Source organism: Populus nigra, chromosome 1 (assembly GCF_951802175.1).
Source record: "Populus nigra chromosome 1, ddPopNigr1.1, whole genome shotgun sequence".
In the NCBI taxonomy this organism is placed as follows: Eukaryota; Viridiplantae; Streptophyta; class Magnoliopsida; order Malpighiales; family Salicaceae; genus Populus; species Populus nigra.
In genome coordinates this window covers 35,617,952-35,644,963 of record NC_084852.1, presented here as the reverse complement: position 1 = coordinate 35,644,963, position 27,012 = coordinate 35,617,952, and the positions used below count along the sequence as shown (strand labels likewise).

Below are 27,012 nucleotides of genomic sequence, written 5' to 3'. Positions count from 1 at the left end.
AGCAAGTGACATTCTTGATCAAAAAATGTTTTTCTTGTCCTCATGAATCCACCCTCGATATAGCTTTGATATATGTTTATTGATGGCCCTTTATGGTCTTGAATTCCTGAGCTCTTTACTGCATAATTTCAGCATCTCACTTGCTTCAATCCACGTTTGAATCTGGAATTAAAGCTATTTAGCATCCACGACAGAAATCAAATTTGCCTTGATAAGTGAATATATATGCTTAAAGATAAAATCATACATATCTTATATCTATATGTACTTTTCGAGTATAATATATCTGGCCAGTTTTGATTTGATGCTAGCTCTCCATAATCACTACTAAATGCTTCAACAAAGCTGGAAAAATGAACAGAGAAAAGGGTCGTCTTATAATACCTTGTGATATTAATGCTTAAAAGGGATGAAGATTTAATTAAATCTCTAAAACAATATCTGCAACAAACGAACAAGACCGCGTTAATATGTCAATTGGATCTTGATTATATATATATATATATATATGTTTGGACACCCAAGCAACGAAAAGATGAACTTACATTCTGAATCTGTCTTCACCCATTTAGATCCATCACTTGTCTTGTATTGCTTTTCATCATCTTCCTTTTCCTTCTTTGAAATCTTTTTGTCCTCGATATATTTCTTCATTGATGATGCCCGGGAAGTACTTTGTGGGTTAATCTTCTTGTGAAGCAATGTTCTCAAAAGCTGTTCGCAAGTATAACATTAATAAATCGTATAAATTAATTTATGGCAACAAGGATATGAATTGCACTCTTCTAGGCTTTGATTTTAGCGGGCCTTGTCTCAACTTTGCATTCTTAATGTGGCAAGCCTTGGCACCCTAGAGTGGGAGTTACGTAGTCTAAAAACTATGGTGGAATTGATAGTTTTGGCATGGAGAAATGTTTATGATCATGAAAAAACGCACATTGTTCGTTGGACATGCAGGCAAATGAACGAAGTAGGCATACCTTCTCCATTCTTGATTCTTGAAGTGTATCTCTCAAACTTGGCTGTGGAGCAAACCCACTCCTGCAAACAAAAATCTTCTTGAGGAGGAAAGAGATTGATTTCTTCCCAATAGCTTTCTTCTTATTATTTTCACAAATGTCTTTGCATCTACCAAGTATAACACTGATTGTCCTCTCAATGTCATCTTCTTTGTCATCCACATCACCGATTGCTGTATTACTGACCCTTCTGTCTACCTCCAAGCTCGATGGACAATTAAGAAATCTATCCAATGGAAGATTTGCAGTTTCCTTTTCTTTATCTTGAGAAGTTGGCTTTCTTGTTAAAAGCTTTGTCAACTCTTTTTGCAATTTCCCAATTTCCTCGGGAGTGAAATCTTGTAAATCATGGGATGAAGACGGGTCCTCTTCAACAAGGTGGTCCTCTTCAGCATCTTGGATTTCATTACTTTCTCCGAGCTCTTTGTTGCCAAATGTTCCAATTGCTAGCAGCCCATGAGGCCAATCGCTAAATTCCTCCCGAGACTCTTGTTTCACATGGCCTGTCCAAAAGACAAAACAAAATTAAGTGACCGCAAATAAAAAAGTTATTGACTTATGTTGATATGATTTATTGACTTATGTTTGTTTTGATTTTTATCATATTGAATATAGATAATTTTTGTTGACTTCAATCGATCTCTGATCTGATCTGATGTGATCCATTCCATTAATTATAGATAATTTAATTATAATTATTTTAATATAATCCATAACTTTTATCCTTGTATCTAAAATTAGAAAAATGCTATATTTATGAATATAATATATGTGGACTAAATAAATCACATTTCTTCTTCGGCATGTGACTAAATTGACTGTGCTGCTTGCATATTAATGAAATGATAAATTTGGCAAAGTCTCCATTCCTTCAAGAGGTCCGACCCTTTTCTTTGTAATAAAACAAAAAAGGCGATCTCTTTTATACGCACATTTTTAAAGTAGTTTTTAGTCTTAATTTGACCTGTGATCTCTTTCTCTCGAACTCACTCAAAATACTGAAATAAACAAACATAGAAAAAAAAAAAAAAAGAGTTCGAAGAAGAAGGAGGAGGAGGCTTACGAGTAGCTGAAATCACTGCATTTGGCTTGGTGTTGTTCCCTTGTTTTCCATTAAGCTTATTTTGCATCCAACTGAATAGCTGCCAGTAACCAAATAAAATCTCTTATCAAAACACTCATCAAAACGTGTGTAGGTTTATAAATATATATTAATATATATATATATATATATATATATATATATATATATATATATATAGCCCGAGAAATCTAAACTTGACGAATTCAAATCATGGATTTTGAACCGAGAAGGCCTCTCTATGATCTCTTCAATAACAAATGACTCACCTTCATTTTGAGCTAGCTAGAAATGACTCCTTTTAAGTTTGCTTTCTGCTCGTGAATCGGGATCCCTTTGATCGACAAATATTAGTGCGAAGGTGGTGTGGTGGGAGTTGGGACTTGGAGAGTGATGTCTGTAAGAAACTGAAGCCTTAAACTCAATGAGAATTCAGCTTTAAAAGGATCAAACTAAGCAAAGATGGGATTTTTGATGAATTTCATTGCCGAACCTTGAGCAGATTTTTCTCGGTTCAAGTTCCCAAAACCAGCCTTTTTGCCACTGTAGCTATATCCAGTCGTCGTTCTCTCTCCTAGTAGCAATCAGTTCATCACCTTTCTCTCTTATAATACAACTAATATACCCATACCCTACAAGCATACGACTGACATTCTCTTTTTTATTTCTTTAGTATTCTAGCATTACACTTTGTCCTTTATTTTATTTTATTTCCTGTAGCGCATGTGAGAGGACGTTCTTCTTGAAAGAACCTTTGAAATTTGCATCGTGGCATGAGTTCTGTCATAGGATTGTTAGTTAACGGAGATGTTACAGTGAAAAACAATGTTATTAAATCTCATGAGCGACTTCAAGAATTGGATCACGAGTTGAGTAATTTAACCTGTATCAATTCATGTTTTAAGATTTCTTTTAAAATAAAATAAAATAATTTTAATGTTTTAAAATCAAATTAAGTTTTGACTGAGACAATTAGGTTCTAGATTTACCTTATAATTAATTGAGTTAAATCAAGTTAATTTTAGATTATTTCTTTAAATCTGGTTTGGGTCAAGGGCCAAGATAGTTGAGTTCTAGATCAATCTATCAGGTCAGTCGAGTTTAATAATTATAATGAAAATCTAACCAACCCGATATAATTTAATAATTGTTATGAAAAGCACACTTAGAAATAGGAGTGTTAACAACCGACCCGATATGATTTAATAATTGTGATGAAAAGCACACTTAGAAATAGGAGTGTTAAAAGAACTTGCTTATTGTACTATTTGTATTATTTTATCCGACCCCACTCGTTAAAGTTAGATAATATAGTTATTATAGATAATAGTTGGTCAATAAAGCTAAAAAATGAATATGAGAAGTCATATGGTGGGTTAAGATTTTTAAAACCTAGTCAATCTATATACCTCATAACAACAAAATTAATTTGTTGTGATATTTTTTTTTCAATTGATTGTTTCATTTTAATTAATTCATTCAGTTGCTGTATTAAGCCTAAATTATTTGTTACAATTTATAATAAGTTCTGAGCTAATTTATTAATCCTAATTTTTATTTCTAATAAAGTTTAACCCATAAAAATTAATAATTTAAGTCTAACATGTGGAACTCTGTAATATCCATATAAAAATTAGCACAATATAATATATCAAACCTGATTGGATCTAATTTTTTTTTAATGAATCATGTTTATATTTTATAAGATATGAAAAATTAAATTAAATATAATTATAAAACCAAATCCAATCCAACTATATATATTTATAAACACCCCAACTTACAATTCATTTCCCCGAGTTAATTACTTGATATTTGCATGCAATAACATAAGGTATACATATAGCTAGCTAGATGTGCTTTCTCTTTCTTTTTATTCCTACAACTTGTACAGATTACAAGTCTCCCTTTGTTAATTTAGCAGGATTGGACATTCCATATTAGTATTTGCTCCAAGAATCTGTGAAATTAATCGGCACTATTAGGCATTTATTAGTCCAATGATAGTATTTTATAAAATAGTAAAATAAGTAGTAATAATTAGCTAACATCCAAAGAGCCGAAAGCAAGCACAGACATTTTGCTAGCTAGCAGACATACATGGATATTCTCGTTTATTTTCAAGGGAACACCTTCTTGAACAAAATATGGCAAGATTTGTAAGAGACAAATGAAGTAAGCTATCAAGAACCGAAAGCATTGGCATCGTGCATGGAGGCAAGATCAGTATAATAAGAAGGTGATGAAAACTAGCAAAGGAAACAATTTGGGAGAAGAAAACACTGTCAGCCTCGTGGTAATGTCTCCTCTCACTATATAACCAAATCGACACTTTGAATCTTACCTGCCCCCATTTGTAAAGCACCAAAAATCCCATTTAGATTATACATGCTTTGACTAAGAGTTTGTGTGGCATTGCGGTGATAATTGTATTTTAAAGTGGTTTTTGCGTGAAAATGCTTTTATATTTTTTTCATCTTTTAATTTTTTTTAACATTAAAACAATTTTAAAAAGATAAAAATAAAATTTAATTTTTTAAAAACAATTTTTCTGCCGTAAAAATAAACATGATCTAACTATCTATTATACTTAAACAAAATCATTTCAAATCTTGTGCAATTCTACACGTATACTTTGGCTATCCTAAGAAACCTAGTGTCACTTTGCAGCTTAATTATGGAATCCAATTACCATCTCTAATTTCCAATTTCAATCACGAGGACTTACATGCAAACATTTTAGTTTAACTCTTCTTCCCCCATTTCGAGGAATGCATGAATTAGTTGAGCTGCCTCTGATTTGTCTCCTAACAGATCCTTGTATACATAGGACACCAACCTCTCACGTGATTGGTCCAATGAAGTGGGTCTTTACCACTTCAGATTAGATTATTATTACAATTGTGTTACGTTGTGACAGTTGGCTACGTGTCACGACAAAGCACACTCCATGATCTCTTGTCGGACCAACACGTGTCCCAAAGGGGTCGGGTTGACTTTTCTCTCTGCAAGAATACATTTCCAATTTCAGAAAAAACTCCCCATTAATCCATGGTTAAGAATAAGATTAGGGAAAGAAAGAAAAGAAACCCATGAAAATGTATAGGAAATCTACGAAGAACCCATCAATCTCTTTCATTAATAATTTCTAAGTGGCATCTTTTTTTTATAATTGTTTTTCCTTTTTTCATAGCACATTTTTTTAATCTTATTACACCGTAAACTATTATGATATTTATCTTAACCATTTAATTATTTAATGAGTAAAGTAGTGAGATATTTACAAGCAAAAAGTAAAAAAACAAACAAAAGAAATTAATTTTCTATTGCATTCTAAAAGTACAGTTTAAAGGCATTTTTTTAAAAATCATGAATTTTTTTATTAAAAATAAAAAAATATTATTTTAATATATCTATAAATAAAAAACACTTTCAAAATAAATATTTATCACAACTGAAAGTAGGTCTTACTCCATCTGAACCATGTGATTGGTTGACATGAATTATTTTTGACCATTCACCACCTACATTTGAGTCTGTGCAGCCCAGAAAGCTGGGGAAGTTTCGTCCTAGTATCCTGTGTGTGCATGTTCATATCATTCTTAAGTATGTGGTTCGTGTGATTTTACGTCAATTATGCTAGGATTAAGAAAATCTTAAGAACACAATGAGCTACGTGAAGGATGTTGTTTGGCTTTATATAGTACAAAATTAAGGTTTGAAATACAAGATTAAGATCAAGATATCCTGCTAATACAAGTTACATCTACCCCCCGGCAATCGTCATCCAGCTCGTCACTGCAACGCTTTGCTTTAAACCCAAAAGTTTTGATTTACTATTTAAGTTTATTAATTATTAACCCCTCGAGATGCGAGCAACAATGGAAGAAGAATGAAAAGGTGAGTTAAGGATCGCATCAACCGAGATAGCTTAAAGAAATGAAAGCCATGTGGGTTATCGCATCTACGCTAGATGTCTAGGGTATAGTAACCAAACTAGACCCTGCTAGGCTTACTAATTCTGGAATGTTTACACAGTTCGGCTAACATAAACTAAGAACTTGTATGATGTGGAACCTCAATCACCCAGGAATTAAGGTGCATGGTGGCCATCATAGAGTTTGACTAGCTCGGATTTCATTGGATCTCCTGCTAATTAATAAACAAAAGTGTCTTGCATTAAGACTAAGCAAGTGTTTCGTCTTGCTCGAAGGTCACTGAAACCTCATGAAGCAAAATATATTATCCTATAATCATGGAAATAAAACTTTGCAGCTTCTGTCTCTCAAAGACAATGAGTGCACCCTTCATTCCTGGCCGCTAAATAGGACCTTGTTGGTGGCACTGAATTACACAACAAACACATATAATCTTTCATGTAGTACTGATAACCTAGCACTGCTGTAATGCAATGGCAAGAAATGATGAGATTTGCACAATCTGCTAAGATGGCAAAGCAGTGGCATTGGGTATATGCTAGTTTGAATCTTGGACCATGAAGTATTTGACAACGCAAACATTCAAGCACAAGATAGTTATGGACATTCAAGTTTTCTCAACTTCTTCATACAAGTGACAAACTAAACAAAGAACCATGTTATGCCGAACCTCGCATTGAGCACATGAGTTTCTGCAGATATCGGCTGTCTTCCGATTCAAGGTTATGCCTAACCTAGCAATCAAACAATTGAACCTGATTAAATTTTATGGTCATAGTTATGTTAATCAGCCCAGTAGTTAGTTGAGTTGGCGACTCGGTGTATCTCTCGCCAAAAATAAGGCTTCGCATCGTCATAGAATCAAAGGGTGTGAGCCTGTGAGATGGGGGATGGGGAGACCAGGTAAACCAAACTGCATCGTGGAAATAATTCACGTGCCATCCAAAGAATATGATCAGTAATTAACACATCTTTGGTATAATTAAGAGGTGAAGTTGACACTTGTGCTGTAGCATGATACATGCGATGCTCTAGCTATCATAGCTATAAAGCTAGTAAACAAACAGAAAGAATAAAGAATTTCAGATAAACAGGGGATATTTTATTCAAGATTAAACACCAAGCAACTGTCATCCCACAACTACCATCTCTCTTTCTTGTATAGCCTCCAATTTCAATTTATTAAAACTAACACTCTTTGCAAGTTGCCAAGTATATATTGATTTTGAATGTCAGCTAGATCAAGGTATGGAAAAGCTCAACAGCTGATCAATTTCTTGCAAATTATTTCTTTCTAATCCTACAAGATTGTGACCAATTGGCTTGGTCATTGACGTGACAAATAGTTGCTAAGGATTTGGCTAGTTAAGAAATCCAAGTTCATCGTCATGTATTTGTATCTCCATTGGTGCATGCATTTGTTATTGCATCTAGCTATCAATTAGCGCCCACAGCAAGTGCGTACTGATGGTTTTTTCCACTTGCATGCAGCTCTCTATGCTGTTGCCAAAAACAAAATTTAGTGGCTCACATGCAATCCCTATGATTGGCAAAATTGACTCTTTATCCACTGACTATTCAAATTATGTTTCTAAACATGATCCCGATAATAAATTTAAATTATTTATGTTACTAACCACCATCCATTGAGCTCAAATATTATTCCCTTGCGTTTAAATCGACTCTTCAAAAAGGCTCCTTGCACCATGCTTTTGATCACAACCAATGAAAAGTAAATCTTTTTGTCCTCTAGATTTTTAAATGAACATGAAGTTACAGACGACCCATTTCATCCATTTCTGTTGATTTCTGCTGAGCCAATACTTAGAAACTATTAGCCTAAAAGCAGTGGCATATTCTTGCTTATTACTTAGAGCGAGGATAGAATAGCCATCTGTACGAGTGTCTGGCATGAAAAGCTTAAATCAACCCTATTAATGTTAACGTGTAGCTAGAAAATAGTTATTCACCAACATAAAATAAGGTTATATCTAGATGTATTTGATGGGGCTAATGTCAATCTTTATGAAAACAGTCGATAAACTCAAAGAGCAGTTTTTCTCATTCATAAAATATATCTTATAGCACAGAACGGAAAAGAAGGAAAAGCAAATGTATCATCATAATTTGTTGTCACCATGGCCTCAGCAAATGGTATATGTTTATGTATATATAACTTCATTTTATTGGATGAAAATGGCAATAACCAATGTGTTAGGCCACGATGTTAAATTCATGGCCTTAAACCAAATCCCAAATATCTTTGAGTGTGCATGTCCCATGCACTCAGACGTGCAATTATGTTAGCGGGGAGGACGTGCATGCAGGCGGGCAGTTAGAAAACGTGCATGCAGGCAGTATTGGATGGTCTCTTACAATTATTACTTATTTGTATTTCTGTTAGTTCGTGCATTCCTTTATTATGTCAGTTTGTAAATACGTGGGTTGTTAACTGGTTTTGCTATTTAAGTAGCCAGGTCTTATTAATGAAGAAAAGAAGTTTTTTATGCAATCTGCGGTTTCTTCTCACCCTAAGAGAAAATATCACTTAAATAATTATTGGAGCTTAACATTGGTATCAGAGCCAGGTTATGGGAACCAATAAAGAATGTGTTGAGCATTTAGAAATTGCACTCGGTGAGGTTCAAGATGGACTACACAGGATGGAGCTCTATATGGCTGATAGGCATCGCCAATGGGAGGAAACCCTCAATCGTCTCTCCGATGTATTGCTTGCTAACCAATAACCTACAAATCATGGTAATCAATATCGTGAGGGCCATGATGGAGGGTGACAAATTGTATCTTCCAAAACAGCGAAGCTTGAGTTTCCTAGATTTTCAGGAGATGACTCAACCGAATAGTTTAATCGAGTAAATCAATTTTTTGAGTTTTAGAATGCTGCTGAAACAAAAAAAGTCTCTTTAGCATCCTACCATTTGGAAGGGGAAGCAAATCAATGGTGGCAGTAGATTTGCAGGAATTTCCAAGATGAACGACATGCTATTGCGTGGGTAAATTTCAAAGATGAACTTTAGGCTCGCTTTGGATCATCAGAGTGCGAAAATTTTGATGAAGCTCTTTCGAGAATCAGACAAACTGGATCCTTGCGTGAATACCAAAGAGAATTTGAACGATTAGGCAATCGGGTTAGAGGCTGGACACAAAAAGCTTTAGTGGGAACTTTTATGGGTGGTTTGAAGTCAGAAATATCTGATGGCATTCGTATGTTTAAACCACAAACATTAAAGGATGCTATCAGCTTTACACGAATGAAAGATGATCAGCTCATGAGACAGAGGAAGTTCCTACGTCCAACACCACCAGTACGAGCTTCTCTAGCCCTTTCACTATCAACGTCAACAACACCTGTGGCACCTATACGACATTTGAGTTGGGATGAAATACAGCGGAGACGACTTCAAGGATTATGTTTTAATTGTAATGAACGTTTTACAGCAGGGCATCAATGTCAAGGAGCAAAATTGCTTATGCTAGAAGGCCATGATGAAGGTGATGAAGCTGTCTGCTACAACATCCACGACAAACAGAATGCTGCAGACCACCTTGAGGAATTCATGGAACCAGAGATTACGTTGCATGCATTAACAGGATGGACTGCACCCAAAACTATACAAGTAACTGCCAGAATTGGTTCTAATGCCATATTCACACTAATTGACAGTGGTTCCATACACAATTTCATTAGTGAACGTATGACTAACTTACTGTGTCTACCAGTGGTATTTACTAAAGCGTTCATTGTAAGGGTAGCAAATGAGAAGAATCTTAAATGTCAAGAAAAGTTCAACGAGGTTCAGGTAGATCCACAAGGCTCTATTTTTTCCTTAACACTATATTCTCCACCACTCACAGGGCTAGATTTGGTGTTAGGCATTCAATGGCTCGAGTTACTCGGGTCTATGGTTTACAACTGGAAACAGTTAACCATGGACTTCTTTTGGGCCAATAAAGCTAGAAGATTGGAAGGGATAGACGACCATGAGATTCAAGCAGCTACATTTAAAGAGATATCCAAAGAGGTTTGTTCAAGCGGTGTAATATATGCATTTTGTCTACAGATCACCATGCAGGATACACAAGCTATCATTCAACCTAGCATGCAAGGAGTGTTGCACGAATTTTCTGATGTATTTATGGAGCCTTCCAGTTTACCACCCTTCAGATAGATTGATCACATTATTCCCTTGAAAGAAGGCATTGCACTAGTGAATGTACGCCCATATCGCTATGCTCATTATCATAAGGAGGAGATTGAAAAACAAGTCCAAGAAATGCTAAACTCCGGACTTGTTCAACCGAGCACTAGTCCCTTCTCATCACCGGTTATCTTGGTTAAGAAGAAGGATGGTAACTGGCACTTTTGCACAGACTATCGTGCACTCAACGCTGCCACAATTAAAGACAGGTTTCCAATTCCCATTGTTGAAGACATGTTGGATGAACTCTATGGTGCATCATATTTTACCAAGCTTAATTTATGGGCTGGGTACCATTAAGTCCGAGTAAGTCTTCCTAACATCCCAAAAACTGCATTTAGGACACATAATGAACATTATGAGTACTTGGTTATGCCTTTTGGCTTATGCAATGCGCCATCTACGTTTTAAGCTATTATGAATTCTATATTCCGTCCACATTTTAGAAAATTCATTTTGGTTTTCTTTGATGATATATTGGTTTATAGTAATACATGGGAACTACATTTAAAGCATGTGCAACAGACCCTGGCAATACTACGACAACACCAATTCTTTGTCAAAATGAGTAAATGTGCCTTTGGGCAACATGAGTTAGAATATTTGGGACATATCGTAACAAATCATGGAGTGAAAGTAGATGCCTGAAAGGTGGAAGCAATGGTGGCATAGCCACGCCCTACTAATATTTCTGCTTTACGTGGTTTTTTTGGGTTTAACAGGTTATTATCGCAAGTTTGTCAGCCAATATGGTGTTATTACTCGGCCTCTCACCAATCTCCTCAAAAAAGGCCAATTTGTTTGGGATGATAAGGTAGAATCTGCGTTCATTGCACTCAAGCAGGCCATGACCATAACTCCTACACATGCCATGTCTAATTTCAATGACTCTTTTACTATTGAGACTGATGCTTCTAGTGAAGGCATTGGTGCTGTGCTGTCACAACAAGGTAAACTAGTAGCCTTCATGAGCCGAGCTCTTGGGGTAACTAAACTGTCCTAGTCTATATACGCCAAAGAAATGTTGGTTATCATTGAGGCTATCCGTTTATGGTGTCCTTACCTTCTAGGCAAGAAATTTTTTATTCAAATTGATCGCCGTAGTTTTAAGTATCTTTTAGAGCAGCGAATCATCACCCTAGAACAACAAAAATAGGTTGCCAAAATTTTAGGCCACGATTATGAAATATTATACCGCCCAGGGCGTGAAAATTCTGCAGCAGATGCACTCTCCAGGAAACATGACAGTTCTATTCTTAACCATCTCTTTATTCCACAGGTCAGTCTCTAGGAAGATATCAAACACGTCGCAACAATTAATCCATATATCCAGACAAAAGGTCATTTGGCCACTGATCATCCTGAAAGGTCGTATAAGTGGCGTCATGGGTTACTCTTCCACAAAGGGAAGGTCTTTGTTCCTGATGATAACTTCTTACGCACTCGTTTACTCCACGAAGTGCATGACACCAAAACAGGCGGGCATTCTGGCATCTTACGCACATTCAAGAAATTGGGCCAACAATTCTACTGGTCAGGGGTGCATCGTTCAGTGAAAGACTATATTAAAGGCTGCGACGTTTGCCAAAAGATCAAGGCTGAAACAATGGCTCCAGCAGGCCTTTTACAGCCCTTACCCATTCCTTGTTAAGTGTGGGATGATATTTCTTTAGATTTTATTGAAGGACTACCCACTTCCTAGGGAAAAGATGCAATTATGGTGGTTGTTGACAGGTTTAGCAAATCAGCTCATTTTCTTTCTTTAACTTATCCATTTACTGCTAAAATTATGGCTGACAAGTTTGTAGACGGAATTATTAAGCTCCATGGCATGTCCATTTCTATTATCAGTGACTGCGATCCCATTTTTGTTAGTAAATTCTGGCAGGAATTCTTCAAGTTGTCGGGCACCAAATTGAAGCTCAGTTCTGCTTACCATCCACAGAATGATGGACAGACGGAGGTTGTTAATCGCTGTGTTGAGCAGTATCTACGCTGTTTCGTTCATCAATGACCTCGCCAGTGGACCAGTTATCTCCCATGGGCTGAATATTGGTACAATACCATGTACCATATTTCTGCTGGGATGACCCCATTCCAGGCGTTGTATGGTCGCCTACCCCCATCCATTCCATTGTACACTGAAGGCCTCTCGGCTGTGCATGAAGTGGATCATCATTTATTACATCGTGATGCCTTGCTTAAACAACTCAAGACCTACTTAGAAACTTTAGTTAATCGTATGAAGCAAATGGCAGATCGCAAGAGAAGGGATGTCTCGTTTGAAGTTAGCAACTAGGTTTTACTCAAATTACATCCTTATCACTAGCAAACGACTTTCAAATGCGTCCATCAAAAGCTAGCTAGTTATTTTTATGGGCCATACTTGATTCTAGAAAAATATGGCCCTGTCGTTTACAAGTTACAACTACTAGAGCACGCGTGGATCCATCTCATGTTTCATGTGTCTTTATTGAAACCCTACCATACCACCGCGGGACAAGCAGACCCCCACCAGACCGAGTTGCTACCAATCGCTGATGACGACGTTGTCATTTTAGAGCCTCAAACTATTTTGGATGCTCGTTGGATCAGACATGGGGGCCACCTTGTTGAGGAAAGTTTAGTTCATTAGAAGAATCTTTCCCAAGATGATGCTACCTGGGAACCAACTGAACAGTTGCTCACTTAGTTCTCGCATACCATCTTTGAGGACAAGGATCCTCTTCCTGAGGGGAGTAATGTTAGGCCACAATGTTCAATTCGTGGCCTCAAACCAAATCCCAAATATCTTTGAGTGTGCATGTCCCATGCACTTAGACGTGCAATCATATTGGCGGGTAGGACGTGCATGCGGGCAAGCAGTTAAAAGACGTGCATGCGGGCAGTATTGGATGGTCTTTTACAATTATTACTTATTTGTATTTCTGTTAGTTCGTGCGTTCCTTTATTCTGTCAGTTTGTAAATACGTGGGTTGCTAACTAGTTTTGCTATTTAAACAACCAAGTCTTATTAATGAAGAAAAGAAGTTTTTTATGCAATCTGCGGTTTATTCTCACCTTAAGAGAAAATATCACTTAAACAATTATTGAAACCTAACACAATGTCAATGATGACCAGTAGACTCCTACAATTGCTAACAACTTTTTACTTTTAACAGTTGTTTGTGCTAGTCTTTTGAAAATAAATAAGTTAATATGACTGTTATGTTTATCGCTATTTCTTTGCTTAACAAACTGATTTCCTAGCAGATTTTGTGTGCAAATCTAATTCTATTATGATGTATAAATTGCAAGACAATGATCAATAAAAATAAACCTTCTCAGTAGATTCAAATATCAATCTCTAGTTGTCTTTAATATTTTTTTAAAATACTAACAGATTGGTATCGAAATGATATTCTTGAGGACCTATGAGATTAAGAGAGCAAAAAAATATCCTATGTTAATGTTAATGATCCGTTGGAAGCTGTTGAACAAGAGTATGAAGTTCCACCTCTACCAAACAATCCAACACTTGCACAATAAAAATTCATAAAGAGAGGAAGCGAAGAAAATCAAAGGTAATTAAGAGCAAGCTTGTTATACAAAACATAAGACCTTTGATCAAAAGCTTTTCAAAGAACTTGATAAAATTATTGTTTCTAAAGTGAGGATCGGAAATGGAGAACGAATTGCAGTAAAAGACAAAGAAATAGAGGCAATTGAAGCCCATACGAGTTTGAAATTAATTTTTGATGTTTTATATCTTCTTGAAATTAATCAACACTTGTTGAGTGTCACTCAATTACTTGAAAAAAAGCTATAGAGTGTTATTCGAAGGAAAAAATTATGTGATTAAAGATGTTAGAGGCATATAAGTAATTAGAGTCTAGATGAAAGGCAAAAGCTTTGCCTTGGATTTGAAGAAAAGAAGAGCAAGTTGCAATCCATAAAAAATAAAAAAAATTCAGTGCTTTAGCACAAAAGATTAGGACATTTCCATCATTATGCTCCACTTTTTATGAAAAAGAACAAACAGGTGAAAAACTTACTTGAATTAGAGGAAGAGCTTCCTACATGTGCTGTTTGTCAATATAAAAAACTGTCAAGATTTCATTTTTAACAAAGCAAAGCCTGAAAAGCCATACAGAAACTGCAACTGTTACATAAAGGTGCTGGGGGACCTATAAACACATCATCACTGAATGACTGATGCAGAATTGTCTATGAGATTGATAATTTGAGGTTTTGAAAATGTTTGCAACTTGACCTAATAAAAACCTTACCTTAAAGAACCAAACTTATATGTAATTGATCACCCTACCCTATTCCTATAATAAGACGCGAATGAGAACTATAAATCATAATGAAGTTGATCAATCATTCAAAGAGTTTACAAGTTCAATCAAGAACTTATTATGAGAATCACCTAACCACACAAAAAGAGATCACAATATGCGTTAACTTGTAGATAAAATTTATAAGCTAATAAAAATCTTTACATAAGAGTATTTATATGTAAACCCTAAAACGAATGCGTTAGACATGAACCTAATTAAAATAAAGCCCAAACTAATTAAAATTAGATTTAAAATAATAAAAATAAATTAAATAATAGTCTAAGATTATTTTTCACCCTTTTCCACATATGATAATGAAAAATACTCAAGAAAAATAATTGTTGAAGAATTCTTGTTAAATAGTGATGCCTTGTAAAATAAGAATTAATTTCTGACCAATTAATTCTCCTTGTTTAATACGAAATCTTTGTAAAATAAGTAAGCTAAAGGCTTCCACATAAGTTCCCAATAGCATTAAGGACTCTTTGTAGTGAATAAATCCATAACTCTTAAGAAAATAATGTCTTTTTTGTTTTTGTATTTTGTTGGCAGATTCTAGACCCAACTTCAAACACGTCATTTTCTCTTGTCCGGATATATTAGCGGACCTACCATATATTACCGAAAAGGTACAGCTATCCAGTTTTCAACCAATTAGAATTGCATCCAAACCCTTTATGTAGCTCTATTTATGACCTAAGAAGTAGACATAGATTTAGACTAGTAGATTTGAACATTTTTAACCCAACCCTCTTAACATAGCCCATTGAACCTTTCTTGAATCCACTTCGTTTTAGGTCTTAAAATAGACCCGTATGGACACTCTTAATGGATCATTTGATGATGTAGCTAGGATCACATCAATGACAATAAATTTTATATTGTTTTCATTGATGATTATACAAGAGTATATTGGATTTATTTTATAAAACTTTAATCTGAGGTTGCTGGCAGCTTTGAGAAGTTTAAAGCTTCGGTTGAAACTCAAAGTGGATGCAAAATACAGGTGATAGGTCTAACAATGAAACTGAATATACCTCTAGAAAATTTAACAAGTTTTGTGAAGTTGTAGGCATTGAACACCAGTTGATTGCACCTTATACTCCTCAGCAGAATATAGTTGTGGAGAGGAAAAACAGGACAATAATGGAAATGACAAGTTGTTCTCTTCATAATAAAGGGTTGCCAAAGAAGTTCTGGGCTGAGACAATAAACACTGCAATATTTCTATTAAATAAACTGCCAACAAAAGCATTACAGAAAAAAAAACTCAATTCAAAACATGGTATGACTACAAACCAAAGTTAATCTGAAAGCATATGGTTACATGTTCTTACATTTCATAGGTTAAGAGAGACAAATTGAACATTGAACAAAAAAGCAGAACTTGGAATCTTCTTAGGCTATAGCTTAAATTCAAAGGCCTATAAAATCTACTTGCCACAAACCATTGCAGGGATGTCAAATTCTTAGAGTTAGATTACTGGAGTTGGGAAAATGATAAGAAATTTGAATTCTAAAAGAGAATAAAGATGTGGATGATGAACATGCGAAAGGTACTATATTACTCTATGATATTTATTATAGTTGTAATATTGTAGTAATGGAGCTTGCAGGATATGATAAAGCTGTAATTAATCATAAATGGATAGTTGCAATGATATATAAGCTCAAAGTATTTGAAAAGAACCAAATATAGGAATTGATAGATATAACTAAACACAAGAAAGCTATAAAATTCAAGTGGGTTTACAAGATCAAGTTAAACTCTGATGGTTTTGTAAACAGGTTTATAAGACTAAGTTAAACTCTGATGGTTTTGTAAACATGTATAAGGCAAGACTTGTTATCAAGGGATATACATAGATATTTAGGATAGATTTTTCAGAAATTTTTGTTCTAGTTGCCACGTTGGATATCATAAGAAAGTTGTTGGCTCTTGCTGCACGCAAGATCAGTTGGATTGTAGGATTTATTTTTCAGGGACAATAGAAGAAGGAATATACATATATTAAAGAAGGCCTTGTCTAAAACAGGCACAAAAGTCCTGGAACAACAAGATTGATGCACACCTGGTAAATTTAAGCTTTGAAAAACTTTCAAGAGAGATTAGGCTCAACATATCAATGTACCAGAGAAAAAAAAAAGTATAATAAAATGGGAACCATTTCATATAAGAAAATAAAATAAAAAATGAGATCTCTCTTTGAGTTGATTGAAGAGAATCTGAACCACGAACACAATTCTTTTCTAAATCCAGACCACACACTGCTCTGATACTGAAAAAACAAAAGAAGCAATCAGTAGAAAATTGAGCGAAAATCTAGATAATGAAGAAAACCATCATAAATAAGTAAGAGTCCAATATTCGGGAAGCTTTGAAAGAGAGAGACTAATGAGGGGACTTGAGAATCTAATCTGACAAAGCATAGAATGAGAGGGATTAGGAGAGACAGAAGCTTATACAATACAAGTAAGCTGTTAGGATGAGTAATCTTAGCTTTGTGCGCATCAGTTGGTCCAATCAAAGCTTTAAAAATTTGATCCTTTTCTTTTCTTTTTTAAATATCTAGTTTTCCAGCTGTTTGGATGAAGAAATATTTTATTTGAATACGAAGTTCACATCCAAACGTCCATAATACACTAGAGGTGCATATTTAAATTGTTTAATTGAAATTAAGCTTTTTACAAAATCTGGTATAAAATGTTATTCCTTCCGTCCAATATAGCCCCCCCTTTTTTTTTAATTTAGATATCTTAAAATACTTATTTTTTTATTAAAAAGTAAAAAAAAAAGTAAGTGCTAATTTTACTACATTAATTACTACCACTCTTTAAAAATTGAATTTACATTTTTTTAAACTACATTAAACTTTAAGGAATAGTGTAGTGTATATATATATATTGGCATAATATTTAGTGCAATTTCATAACTTGTGTGAGAAATTTAATAAAACTCTCTGTTTACAAGACAGCGGGAGTATGTTTAAAACTTTAAACCCTTAAAAAAAAAGTTGAAAAAATAAAACTTTAAACCCACCATTTGGATGCGAGCTTAGATTTTACTGACACGAGAGATGCTGTAAAGTCCTTAGGCAAGACAAGAGCTCGAAATATCTCAAATCAAACAAGAATGACGACAGAAACAAGCGAAACAAGGAATTCACAAAGCATTCAGTCATTACATGCAAAATATCTATATATTGTTTTTGGTGATGGAGCAGTCAAACAGATGAAGAATAAATTAAAAGGTTCGCAGTTAATAATATACAAAGCAAGTCGCAGCAGTATAACAAACACACAACATTGCATTCTTGTATCACTCTGCACTGTTCAGCGACCATTTACAAGAGCTTATTTACCCGCATTCGCAGAGCTCAATACAACAGTTCATGCACTCAAAGCAAGCAAGGGCGGCACAGAGCTGGGAGAGGACAATAGCGCATTGATCATTCATATATGAACAAGTTTGAATGAAGCACATGCAACAGCAGCGCTCCACCACCCTGCTACAGCAGTTTGAAGCAGCATTGAACAACTCAGTTGCATCAGATGACTTTGTCTCCTCAGTTCCTGGAGGAATGTTCTCAGCTGTTGCACTCAAGTTGCCAAAGCCAACGCATAGGTTCCCCAACATGATTTTCGTCTGTAAGTCCATTTTCTTAAGGGGGTTGATCTTGTTGAACACCTGTTTTCATAGATATAAAGGAAATTAAACAGATGAGCTTCAGGATTTGCAAACAATCTCCTAAGTAATATTTGAGATTAATTTTTTATTTTTTTTTAAAAAATCATAAGCACGCTTCCATTTAAGACAAGAGTCATCGAGTAATGCAAGAAAAAGGCCAGGGTGCAGGCGCTGCTTGATAAAAAAATGCTGGATCATAGACGTCACATTTGTTATTCGAATTGAGAAAGTTGTCTGCTTGTTGTGTATACTTAGAAGAGAGAAAGTAAAGAAATTCTTCCGAGAATTTAAGCATAAGTTTTAGGAGTTAGGCAAGTGCTTACATTCTGTATCAGAATTGTTTCTGAGGCTTTCTCTTCTCTAAGAGTGTGATGTAAAACCATGAGGGTGTATTCAGATGGAACCCCAGATTGTATGCTCATTTTTGCAACCTAAATGAAGAAGATCAAACGCATTAGGTTTGCAAGAAGGAACAATGGTTACACACATGACCACAACCACGCAATCCATGCCAACCTAGCCAGTAGAACTTTGCCCCAAACATGTTTCTTCCTCTCCCAACGTAATCACTCTGTCCTTGACGACAACATTAGTTCCCTTTAATTTTTTTTATAGTGTTATTGATGATCAGAATCTTAGCAAATTCAGTAGCAAACCTTCTGTTCCAGTTCTTTACTTCCTGACAACCATGCATTAGCTGTGAGTAAATCAATTTGTCTCCTTGCAACTACCTGCAGAGTTAGTTAAGAATACTTAGAGAAGAAAGCTCCAGGAACAACTTTCTTATCATGCAATTTTTAAATGATTGCTATTTTTGATAGTCTATCTTACAACTACTAGGTGATGTTAAGTGCATATTTATTAAATAATGTTGTATCCAGAAGAAATATTACTCTATCAACAGGAAGATCCTTTGCCTTTTGCGCTTTTATGTCTATTGTGAACTTCCTCATATCTGCCAAGATGCCACTTAGCTTGACAGAGTCTGGGAAGTTTCCACTATATCTCCCAGATACAATCAATGGGCATCCACATGAGAGGTCTGGGATACAAAACGGAAGCAACTGCAAGGAACTCGGAGAAGACATTATGTCAGAAACAGTCAAAAAAATTGAAGGAGATGAGAGAATCAAAACCTCCTCTGTTGCAACATGGCTATGCTAAGAGAGAGTATGAACATTTTCAAGCCAGGATTAGCATAAAACAATATTCATTATCTTAAATAGAGCACCTCAAGCGAGTCTAGAGATTCCAAAGCATCAACGGTTATATTGGCTAGAATGATTGATGATGCAGTTGCGAATAATCTCTGCATTCGAAAAGCAACCGAATCTGGCCAAATGAAAGAGCAATAGAGAAATTGACTTTATAAGAATCTTTCCTGCTTGACTTTACACAGTATTGAAACACAAGGCCTATTGCACCATAGATCCCCTTCTAAAAAGCAACTGAAATATAACTAACCTGCATCATAAGCTGTATCAAAGTGACCCCTCCCAATTTGTGCAAGCATTCGCAAGAAATAGTGATTACAATATGTACCTGGAGAAGTTTTTTCATTTTATAAGGTTCTTTAACAAATTGTATAAAAAGGTAAGAAGTGGTGTAAGGATGCAGTATATAATTTATTTTAATATTCTGACATTTGTTGAGAAGAATGAGAAGATATATAATAAAGTCAAAGAAAGTGTTACTTGGGACACAAGCCTAGTGTCCCCTAATTGATGTGCTTTCTTTCATTATGCTAATTAGCAGTAGCAGGTAAGGGTAGTAAAAAAAATGCCCGCTATAAAGCAGATATTAGGTGGATAGGCAGACCAGTTTTGATTGCCAGGGAGAAATGCCCAACTCTAGTAATCGATAATGGCAGCTCGTTTCAGCTTGTCTAACACGAAGCTGGTAAGCTTGAGCGCCATGCAGGCTGGGCTTCATTAAGCTCATGATATGTTGAAATCTGAATATGAAGTTTGATAACAAGATAAATTGAAAAGCATTGCAGACTGAAATATGACTATCGAAACACTAAGTTCTCGCGTGCAAATCTGTGTTCAATCATCAATTCAGACATTAAGTGTATATAATAGGCAACTCCAGATATGACAGATCAAAGAGATCAAGACAATAGGAGTCAAACAACTGAAGGTAAAACTGAAGCAACAAAATCTTACCTATACCAAATGTACTTATGCGAAGAGAAATCGATCCCCCGCTTGTGAGAGAACCTTTGACAAAATTGCAAATATCTCTTTCATCTTCAACAGCCCCATCAGTGATGAGGAAAATGAGAGGAATTGAATCAGTAGTTTCAGCCAACAGCTTTAAAGCCTAAAACATAACACGTTACAAAATAAAATATGTAAGATTCTTGAAATGAGCATCTTGTTTAGAGATGTGAAAGTGGAAAATGAAGCATCTAAAATATGTCCAGTGCAGGAAAAAAAGAGCAAATGGTATCGGGCAGGAAGGACTCTAGGTAGTGATTTTCATGCTCTACGTGGCATATGGTTACTTATAGAGAGGAAGGCAGACAGTGTATAAGCCAGAGTTGGCTACTTTATTTCCATAAACTAGTTGAGAAATGGATTACAAAGCCGCAAAAAAACCAAGCCAAAAGCAATTTCAATATGGTTGAAAGGACGTATAGTGACACAAAGGAAATACCTGTTTGAGGGGGGCTAAAATGTTGGTGCCACCATCTGCAGTTAAGTTATCATTAAGCCACTGAGTAGCTTTTAATATTGTTTCTTTAGTTGCCTGTTCCATTAATGATGAGAATAAGTAGGTCTCCACATTGAACGCTATAATGTTGAAAGAATCTTCTGGGTTGAGCTTCTGGAGAGATGACAATAATCCATTCTTTGCACTCTCGAAAGGATTCCCTTTCATGCTTCCACTGATATCAATTAAGAATATCACTTCCTTCCTGAAAGCCTGACAGATTCACAAACATGAAGTAGGAGCAGTCACATAAATTTGAAACTTTAATAATGAAGCCTTGGTTTGGACTTCAGAGACAAGAGTGTTTGGTCCTTTGAGTTCATATATATGGCACCAAAATGAAACTACAACAAAAGTAGGCAAGTATTCCTCTAACAAGAACATTTTCTTTTCTATTAGCAGTGTTTTGTGCCTTCATTAGTTTACTTCCAGTTTATTAGCTTTTGGTGGGCATATTCTCCTCCTTTTTGGCACGCCATTGTTCCAGTGACAAGAAAAATTCTGTCCTCTGTAATTTGCGCGACAAAACTTCTGGCATGAAGGGTTTTTTTTTTATATATAAGAAAAGGAGAGTAAATTATCCTTACAGACCACTTGTCTTTTATTGGAATGAAATACTTTAGAAAATAAACAATCATGCAGAAAATTTATGGTAACGAACTTTCATGCTCTGGTTGTCTCCAGGAAATAGATAGCAGCAAAACATTTGTCTGTCATCAAAATCTCGTAAGAATGGGGACTGCAAAAGCACACCACCAAATAAATCCTTGGAGTAGACCTGTGAACACAGCAGTCAACCACAATAAGTGTTGGTATGGCTCTCTACACATTTTGTATATTCATTGTCTGACCATTAAATACACATGGCAATACTATAGAAACAAATATATCTGGGAAAAAAACAGCCAGGGGTTCAAGGTCTTACGTTGTAGGAAAAACTGAAGTCAGCACTTGACCAAGTCAGTACTTCTGCATCATATAAGAAGCCCATTTTACCAACTTCACGCCTGAGCTCCTGTCAAACCATAATCACCATCTCACTTCCTTTGTCTTGTTACCAGAAGCTGATTGAAACATTAAAGCCTACAAGAATGGCATACCTTTAGAGCATGGCTAGCACACCTGCATAAAATTTCTTTACCAACACCAGAGTTCACATTCAAAAGTATCTTTTCCCTCTTAGAAATCTTCTTGCCGATGGGATTGACAAATGATGGAAAACTAAATGGTACATTGAGACTGAATTGACCCTCATGAAATAGCAACTTTTGGGACCAAGTCACTTTGATCGAGAAAGTTGACCCTCCTCCAACCTAAACAGGAAATAAGAATTCAGATATGTATCTTAGCAAGAGCAATGTGAAACCATTCGTAATCCATAACCAGAATTATTATGCATCAAATGCACTAGGTAAATCACCTCTGGAATTTCAAAACTATACATGCTGCCTTTTATTAAACGCCCATTCCATCCTCTGCTTACTTTTTCTTTGTCATTTGCATCTTCTGCTTGGATCAACTGACTATGATAAGATCTTCCAGTTACATCAACCTCGACACCTAGAAGTGAACCCTGTTAGCCACATCATGTTTTACTTGAGAACTTAAAAATAAGTTAATTTTAAACATTCAAGAAAAACGAGTAACGATTCAAGGAAATAATAATGCAATATGTACATACATGTTTTTCATTGTGCAATGGTGCCAGCAACAAGTCGTGCTTTTCATGTCAAATAAGTGCGCGTGTAGTTTTACAGTGTTTACTAATTTGGACATGAATGACTAATAATACAAACATGTGATATGTTAGGTCTTGTGTCTTTTCCAATTATATGCTCCTGTACCATTCATAAATTACGAATCACATCATAAAGACTTTTTTATTTTATTTTCTTATCATCAAATCACCTTCTTTCAAAGCTCAATCATTTATCTAAAAACCCACTATTCCGCCAATTAATCAAACACAAACACCATCATGCCATTTGATGGATAAATATATTGTCATTATAAAAAATAAATAGTCCAAGTAATTGTTTAAAAAATTCAAAAGATAGGTGATAATCTATTGATAAGTGGATAGGTATCTATATCTAACATCCATAGATTTGATAGAATATCAAGTTCAGATAATATGAATTAAACTTGCTTCAAGATCTAACATCTTTAAGTGTGGCTATAAGTTGAGCCTAATTAGACATAGGTCTAATGCATTGCCAGATATATCGTCTTTAGGCTTGGCTACACACTAAATCTAATTGGGAATGAATCTAGCAACTTTCTCGACCCATCAACCTTGAGCTTGGTTGTGTGTCAAACCCAATTGGTAATAGGTCTCGTGTGCTGCTAGACCCAATATCTATGGGCTCGGTTATGTACCGAGTCCAAGCAAACAAGGGTCTGGAAAGCTGCAAAACCTACTGCTCTTGGACTTGGCACTTGCCTAGTTTAAAGGGGTATGGTTTTAGTAAAATGCCAAACCTAACGCTCTTGGCTTAGTTGTATGCTAAGCATAATTGAGCATGGATTTAGCAAACAGCCAGAACTATCACCCTTAGGGTTGGCTATGTGCCAAACCCAAATTGCAACCATCCCTGGGCTTGGCACCGTGCCGAGCCTAAGTGACTGTAAATATGGCGTGCTACCAGACCCCACACCTTTAAACTCCAAGTGAGTATCGGTCTAGCGAGGTGTAAGATCTAGCGCCTTTGACAAGGGTTTGGCTCGCGGCCATACCCATTGACCATGGGCTTGGCATAAGTGACTAAAGGCCTGGAGATCATTATAAGCTCTATGTTGAGCCATAAGATTCCGTTTACTTATTCTCATGACTTTTAATATAAAATGTTAATGTTAGGGATATTCATCTCCCTATACCTATAAGTGTATAAAAATCTCCAAATGACCCACCCTATTTATCCCTCATTAATGTTGTGTAAGAGATATTTATTTTTTATTACTACTATTAAAAGAAAATAATTCTCCAGCCTTTCTATTACAGTAAAACAATAAAGTTCAGGGCCTATAAATACCCATTGAATCACTCGAGTAAAAAGTTCACAATTTCTATTCTTTAAAAAAAATACATTTTTAATTTTAGAAAGTTTATCACTTAAAAACTAAAAACAAAGAATAAGAATAAATGTTCATTCACTCATTTTTTTTATTCTTAAAAAAAATACATATTTAATTTCAAAATATTTGTCATCTAAAAACTAAAAACAAAGAATAAGAATAAATATTCATTCTCTTATTTTTTTGTAATAATTTACTTAAAAATTATTGATTTTATCATTTAAGAATCCTCAAATCCCATATGAAAAAATTAGTTTACAGGTTATAAGTTTTCTATAACAACTTACAAGTTTCATTATTAAACATAGAGAGTACATTATCTTGCTTGAATATGTAATTAACTCATAATCTATCTGCTATTCCTAAGCCCTTTGGAATTTGAAACATCAGCAGCAATTTTATTTATTTTTTTGACTGTTCAACTTATCGAACCCCTTGCTTGGTAAATTCAAGCGAGGAATATACGATCAAAATTTGAACCCAGACTGAGCATCAAATTCTTAAGAAAATCCAGTGAATTGTTCAACTAACACACCCATGCAATCGTTCTTATTAGAAGGTCTTGGGTTCTAGCTTCTCATTTGTAATGAATCTATAAATTTTCCAAAATATTTTAATATCCATGAAAAAAAAAGGTGATCTTCCCGAAGAAAAAATATTTAATTTCGCTCTCAAAGACATTTACATAAAATTCAGTAGCACTGATTGATAAATTATAATAAAAAAAAAAACAGCATATATTAGTATGTTACCTGCTCTCCCATGGGAACGGCAATGCGGACATCACATTTCCTACTCGCTTTAATACAATGCACGCGCCACGCGCCGCTAAAACAAACGTTTGCATGATCAAAACAGCAATCAATCTCCATAGCCACCGCTCCATGCATCTGCAATGGTATCAACGCCGGCGGCTCACACCGCCCATGAACGTACGGCTGATAACTAGGGACGTCTGGATTGTCCACCAGCTCCGGCTCCAGAACCACCGCATAAGCCATCACCGCAGTCGGCAAGTAACTCTCCGCCAACTCCGATGACTTCGATGACATCGACCGCGTCATCGCTGCCGATGCCGCCGGGTTCATTTCCTTTCCGTAGTAAATTCTCTTCGAAAGACTCAATCCGTACTCCACGCATGTTGCGAACTCTCTCGCCATGTAGAAAAAATCTTCCCGGAGAAGAAGATCGATGGAGCTTTAAGTTATGTATGTATGTATGTAAGTATGTAATAATGTAAAGGTGAGGTTTCTTTTTGAAATGCAGTTAGTAGCTGAGAGGGAAGGTGAAGAGGAACTGAAGAAGAGAACGATGGGGTGGTATGGGCTCTTTTGGAAATTAATATTTGGACAGTGCTAGTAGACCAGTGGTTTGAACACATGAAGTTCGGTGGTGTGTCTTTAATGCCTTTTTATTGAAGTGGGCGAATGACTAGACGACATGTAATGGACTTCTGGTTTTGGGTCGAAATCCTGTGTTCTGAAATGTATGTTAGTCTTTTTTAGTAGCTAATAGGAACTCGCCATGTGGAAGTGTCTGTTACTCATGAGAGAAATTCAGAGAGAGGACATTTTTTACCAAAAGAATTTCTGAACTTTTTAACATTGATGAAAAAAAAAAAAAAACCCTATTAGAAGATGCTTTCCAGTAATTTGAGTATGTTTAGGAGTGCTGTGAATTATATTTTTTTAAAAAATTAAATTGTTTTGATGCGTTTTATTAAAAGTAAATTTAAAAAAATAAAAAATATATTATTTTAATATATTAAAAAAAAACTTTAAAAAACAACTATATTCCAGAAAATACCTTAAAATTGGATCTTAGGATAAAAATACAGTCTGGTTATTGTAGCCGAACACAAAATAAAAACAAAAACAAAAACAAACGGTATCTTAATCAATTACTAAACAGAGCGTTAACACCTTGCTTAAAAGCCGTTTGCTAGTTTACTAAAGTCATTAAAGGAGCACTAATAATAAATTAACATTATCAGCAAGTGCACTAGCTCATTGACTGTCTGCCACTCTGTATCCCATGCTATAAAGCTGTCGAAGAAAAAAATGAAGAATGACACTTTTTTTTTTTTTTTTTTTTAAAAAAAAGTATGACACTTACTTACACTACTCGAACCATGAAGAATGATCATTACGTGGTCTCTATGCACATATCATCATGATGCGAAGAAAATCAAAACACTCAAGAATGACTTGCATGAGAGGGTTAAAATACTAAATTCGAGAGGTTTTATAGTGATTTTGACGTGGTGGATTGTTCCTTTAATGAATCCAGAAACACCTTAATCACCGAATTCTCTTAATCTAAAAAATTTAAAATATTAAATAAGGTTTTAAAATATGATATATATTATTATGTAACATATTTTTTAAAAAATAAAAACTCTTTGGACTTAAAAGTTACACAAGTTTATGTTAACTTGTTATTTATTTTTATTAAATAAATAGAAATAATAAAATTTAAACTCGTGACCGTTTGATTATTAAAACTTTAATACTAAGTTAAAAAACCATCTTAATGTAAAAACTTAAACTATTAGATAAAATTTCAAAATATAATTTATATTATTCTATATCGTTTTGAATGTTAATAGTAGAAAATGAGAGGTTTCATCCCAAAACTTGGCACTCTGGACGGTAGATTATATCTTTAATGAATATAGAAAACATTGTGTTTTAAAAAACTATTCTAATTTAAAAATTTAAGTTATTAGGTGAGGTTTTAATATATAATTTATATTATTTTCTAATATATTTTTATAAGCAAGAATCTTTAAACTTGAAACTTCGATATTATATTAAACTTAATTTTTATTAAATAAATAAAAATAATAAAATATTTATAAACGATAAATGGTTTCCATTCCAGTCAAAGCCGATTCCAGTACTCCAGGGTGGTCCACGGCCTGTGTGGCAAGTATCCAATCAAGACTTGGA

At 35.0% G+C, this 27,012-nt stretch overlaps 3 protein-coding genes across 4 annotated transcripts; 1 reads left to right on the top strand and 2 right to left on the bottom strand.

Moving 5' to 3' along the window:
- Nucleotides 1-421: 421 nt before the first annotated feature.
- LOC133681583 (protein DEEPER ROOTING 1-like) lies at nt 422-2,157 on the bottom strand. The gene is made up of 4 exons (XM_062104671.1): nt 2,083-2,157; nt 981-1,522; nt 546-714; nt 422-441 (listed from the first exon to the last, which is right to left on the bottom strand). The coding sequence occupies exons 1-4, from the start codon at nt 2,147-2,149 to the stop codon at nt 422-424; spliced, it is 798 nt and encodes a 265-aa protein (XP_061960655.1). The 5' UTR covers nt 2,150-2,157.
- Nucleotides 2,158-8,629: 6,472 nt separating this feature from the next.
- LOC133681574 (uncharacterized) lies at nt 8,630-12,557 on the top strand. The gene is made up of 7 exons (XM_062104660.1): nt 8,630-8,764; nt 9,077-10,081; nt 10,229-10,511; nt 10,981-11,243; nt 11,550-11,873; nt 11,961-12,260; nt 12,360-12,557. The coding sequence occupies exons 1-7, from the start codon at nt 8,630-8,632 to the stop codon at nt 12,555-12,557; spliced, it is 2,508 nt and encodes an 835-aa protein (XP_061960644.1).
- Nucleotides 12,558-17,742: 5,185 nt separating this feature from the next.
- LOC133687138 (uncharacterized) lies at nt 17,743-25,453 on the bottom strand. Of its 2 annotated transcripts, XR_009840500.1 has the most exons (14): nt 24,814-25,453; nt 22,407-22,559; nt 22,087-22,299; nt 21,912-22,001; nt 21,648-21,764; nt 20,930-21,199; nt 20,437-20,593; nt 19,733-19,810; nt 19,500-19,600; nt 19,162-19,332; nt 18,925-18,999; nt 18,785-18,839; nt 18,592-18,699; nt 18,220-18,268 (listed from the first exon to the last, which is right to left on the bottom strand). XR_009840500.1 is itself a non-coding variant. In XM_062107018.1 (13 exons), exons 1-13 carry the CDS (start codon nt 25,219-25,221, stop codon nt 17,939-17,941), a joined length of 2,271 nt encoding a protein of 756 aa, XP_061963002.1. In that variant the 5' UTR covers nt 25,222-25,452; the 3' UTR covers nt 17,743-17,938. The 2 variants fall into 2 exon arrangements, 1 of the variants encoding a protein (XP_061963002.1); XM_062107018.1 differs by lacking the exon at nt 18,785-18,839 and having other exon boundaries at nt 17,743-18,268; nt 24,814-25,452.
- Between the last annotated feature and the right edge of the window lie 1,559 nt (nt 25,454-27,012).

Bases quoted from the DNA above. Each gene is read 5' to 3' on its own strand.
- LOC133681583 (XM_062104671.1), bottom strand. From the start codon at position 2,149: ATGCAAAATAAGCTTAATGGAAAACAAGGGAACAACACCAAGCCAAAT. The intron at 1,523-2,082 runs GTAAGCCTCCTC...TCTTTTGGACAG, and splicing joins TGCAGTGATTTCAGCTACTC to GCCATGTGAAACAAGAGTCT. The intron at 442-545 runs GTAAGTTCATCT...CGTTTGTTGCAG, and splicing joins GGTGAAGACAGATTCAGAAT to ATATTGTTTTAGAGATTTAA.
- LOC133687138 (XM_062107018.1), bottom strand. From the start codon at position 25,221: ATGGCGAGAGAGTTCGCAACATGCGTGGAGTACGGATTGAGTCTTTCG. The intron at 21,765-21,911 runs GTAAGACCTTGA...CTGTGTTCACAG, and splicing joins ACTTCAGTTTTTCCTACAAC to GTCTACTCCAAGGATTTATT. The intron at 19,601-19,732 runs GTTAGTTATATT...TCATTTGGCCAG, and splicing joins TGATACAGCTTATGATGCAG to ATTCGGTTGCTTTTCGAATG.
- LOC133681574 (XM_062104660.1), top strand. From the start codon at position 8,630: ATGGGAACCAATAAAGAATGTGTTGAGCATTTAGAAATTGCACTCGGT. The intron at 8,765-9,076 runs GTATTGCTTGCT...GATGAACTTTAG, and splicing joins CCCTCAATCGTCTCTCCGAT to GCTCGCTTTGGATCATCAGA. The intron at 10,512-10,980 runs GTGCATCATATT...TGGGTTTAACAG, and splicing joins CATGTTGGATGAACTCTATG to GTTATTATCGCAAGTTTGTC.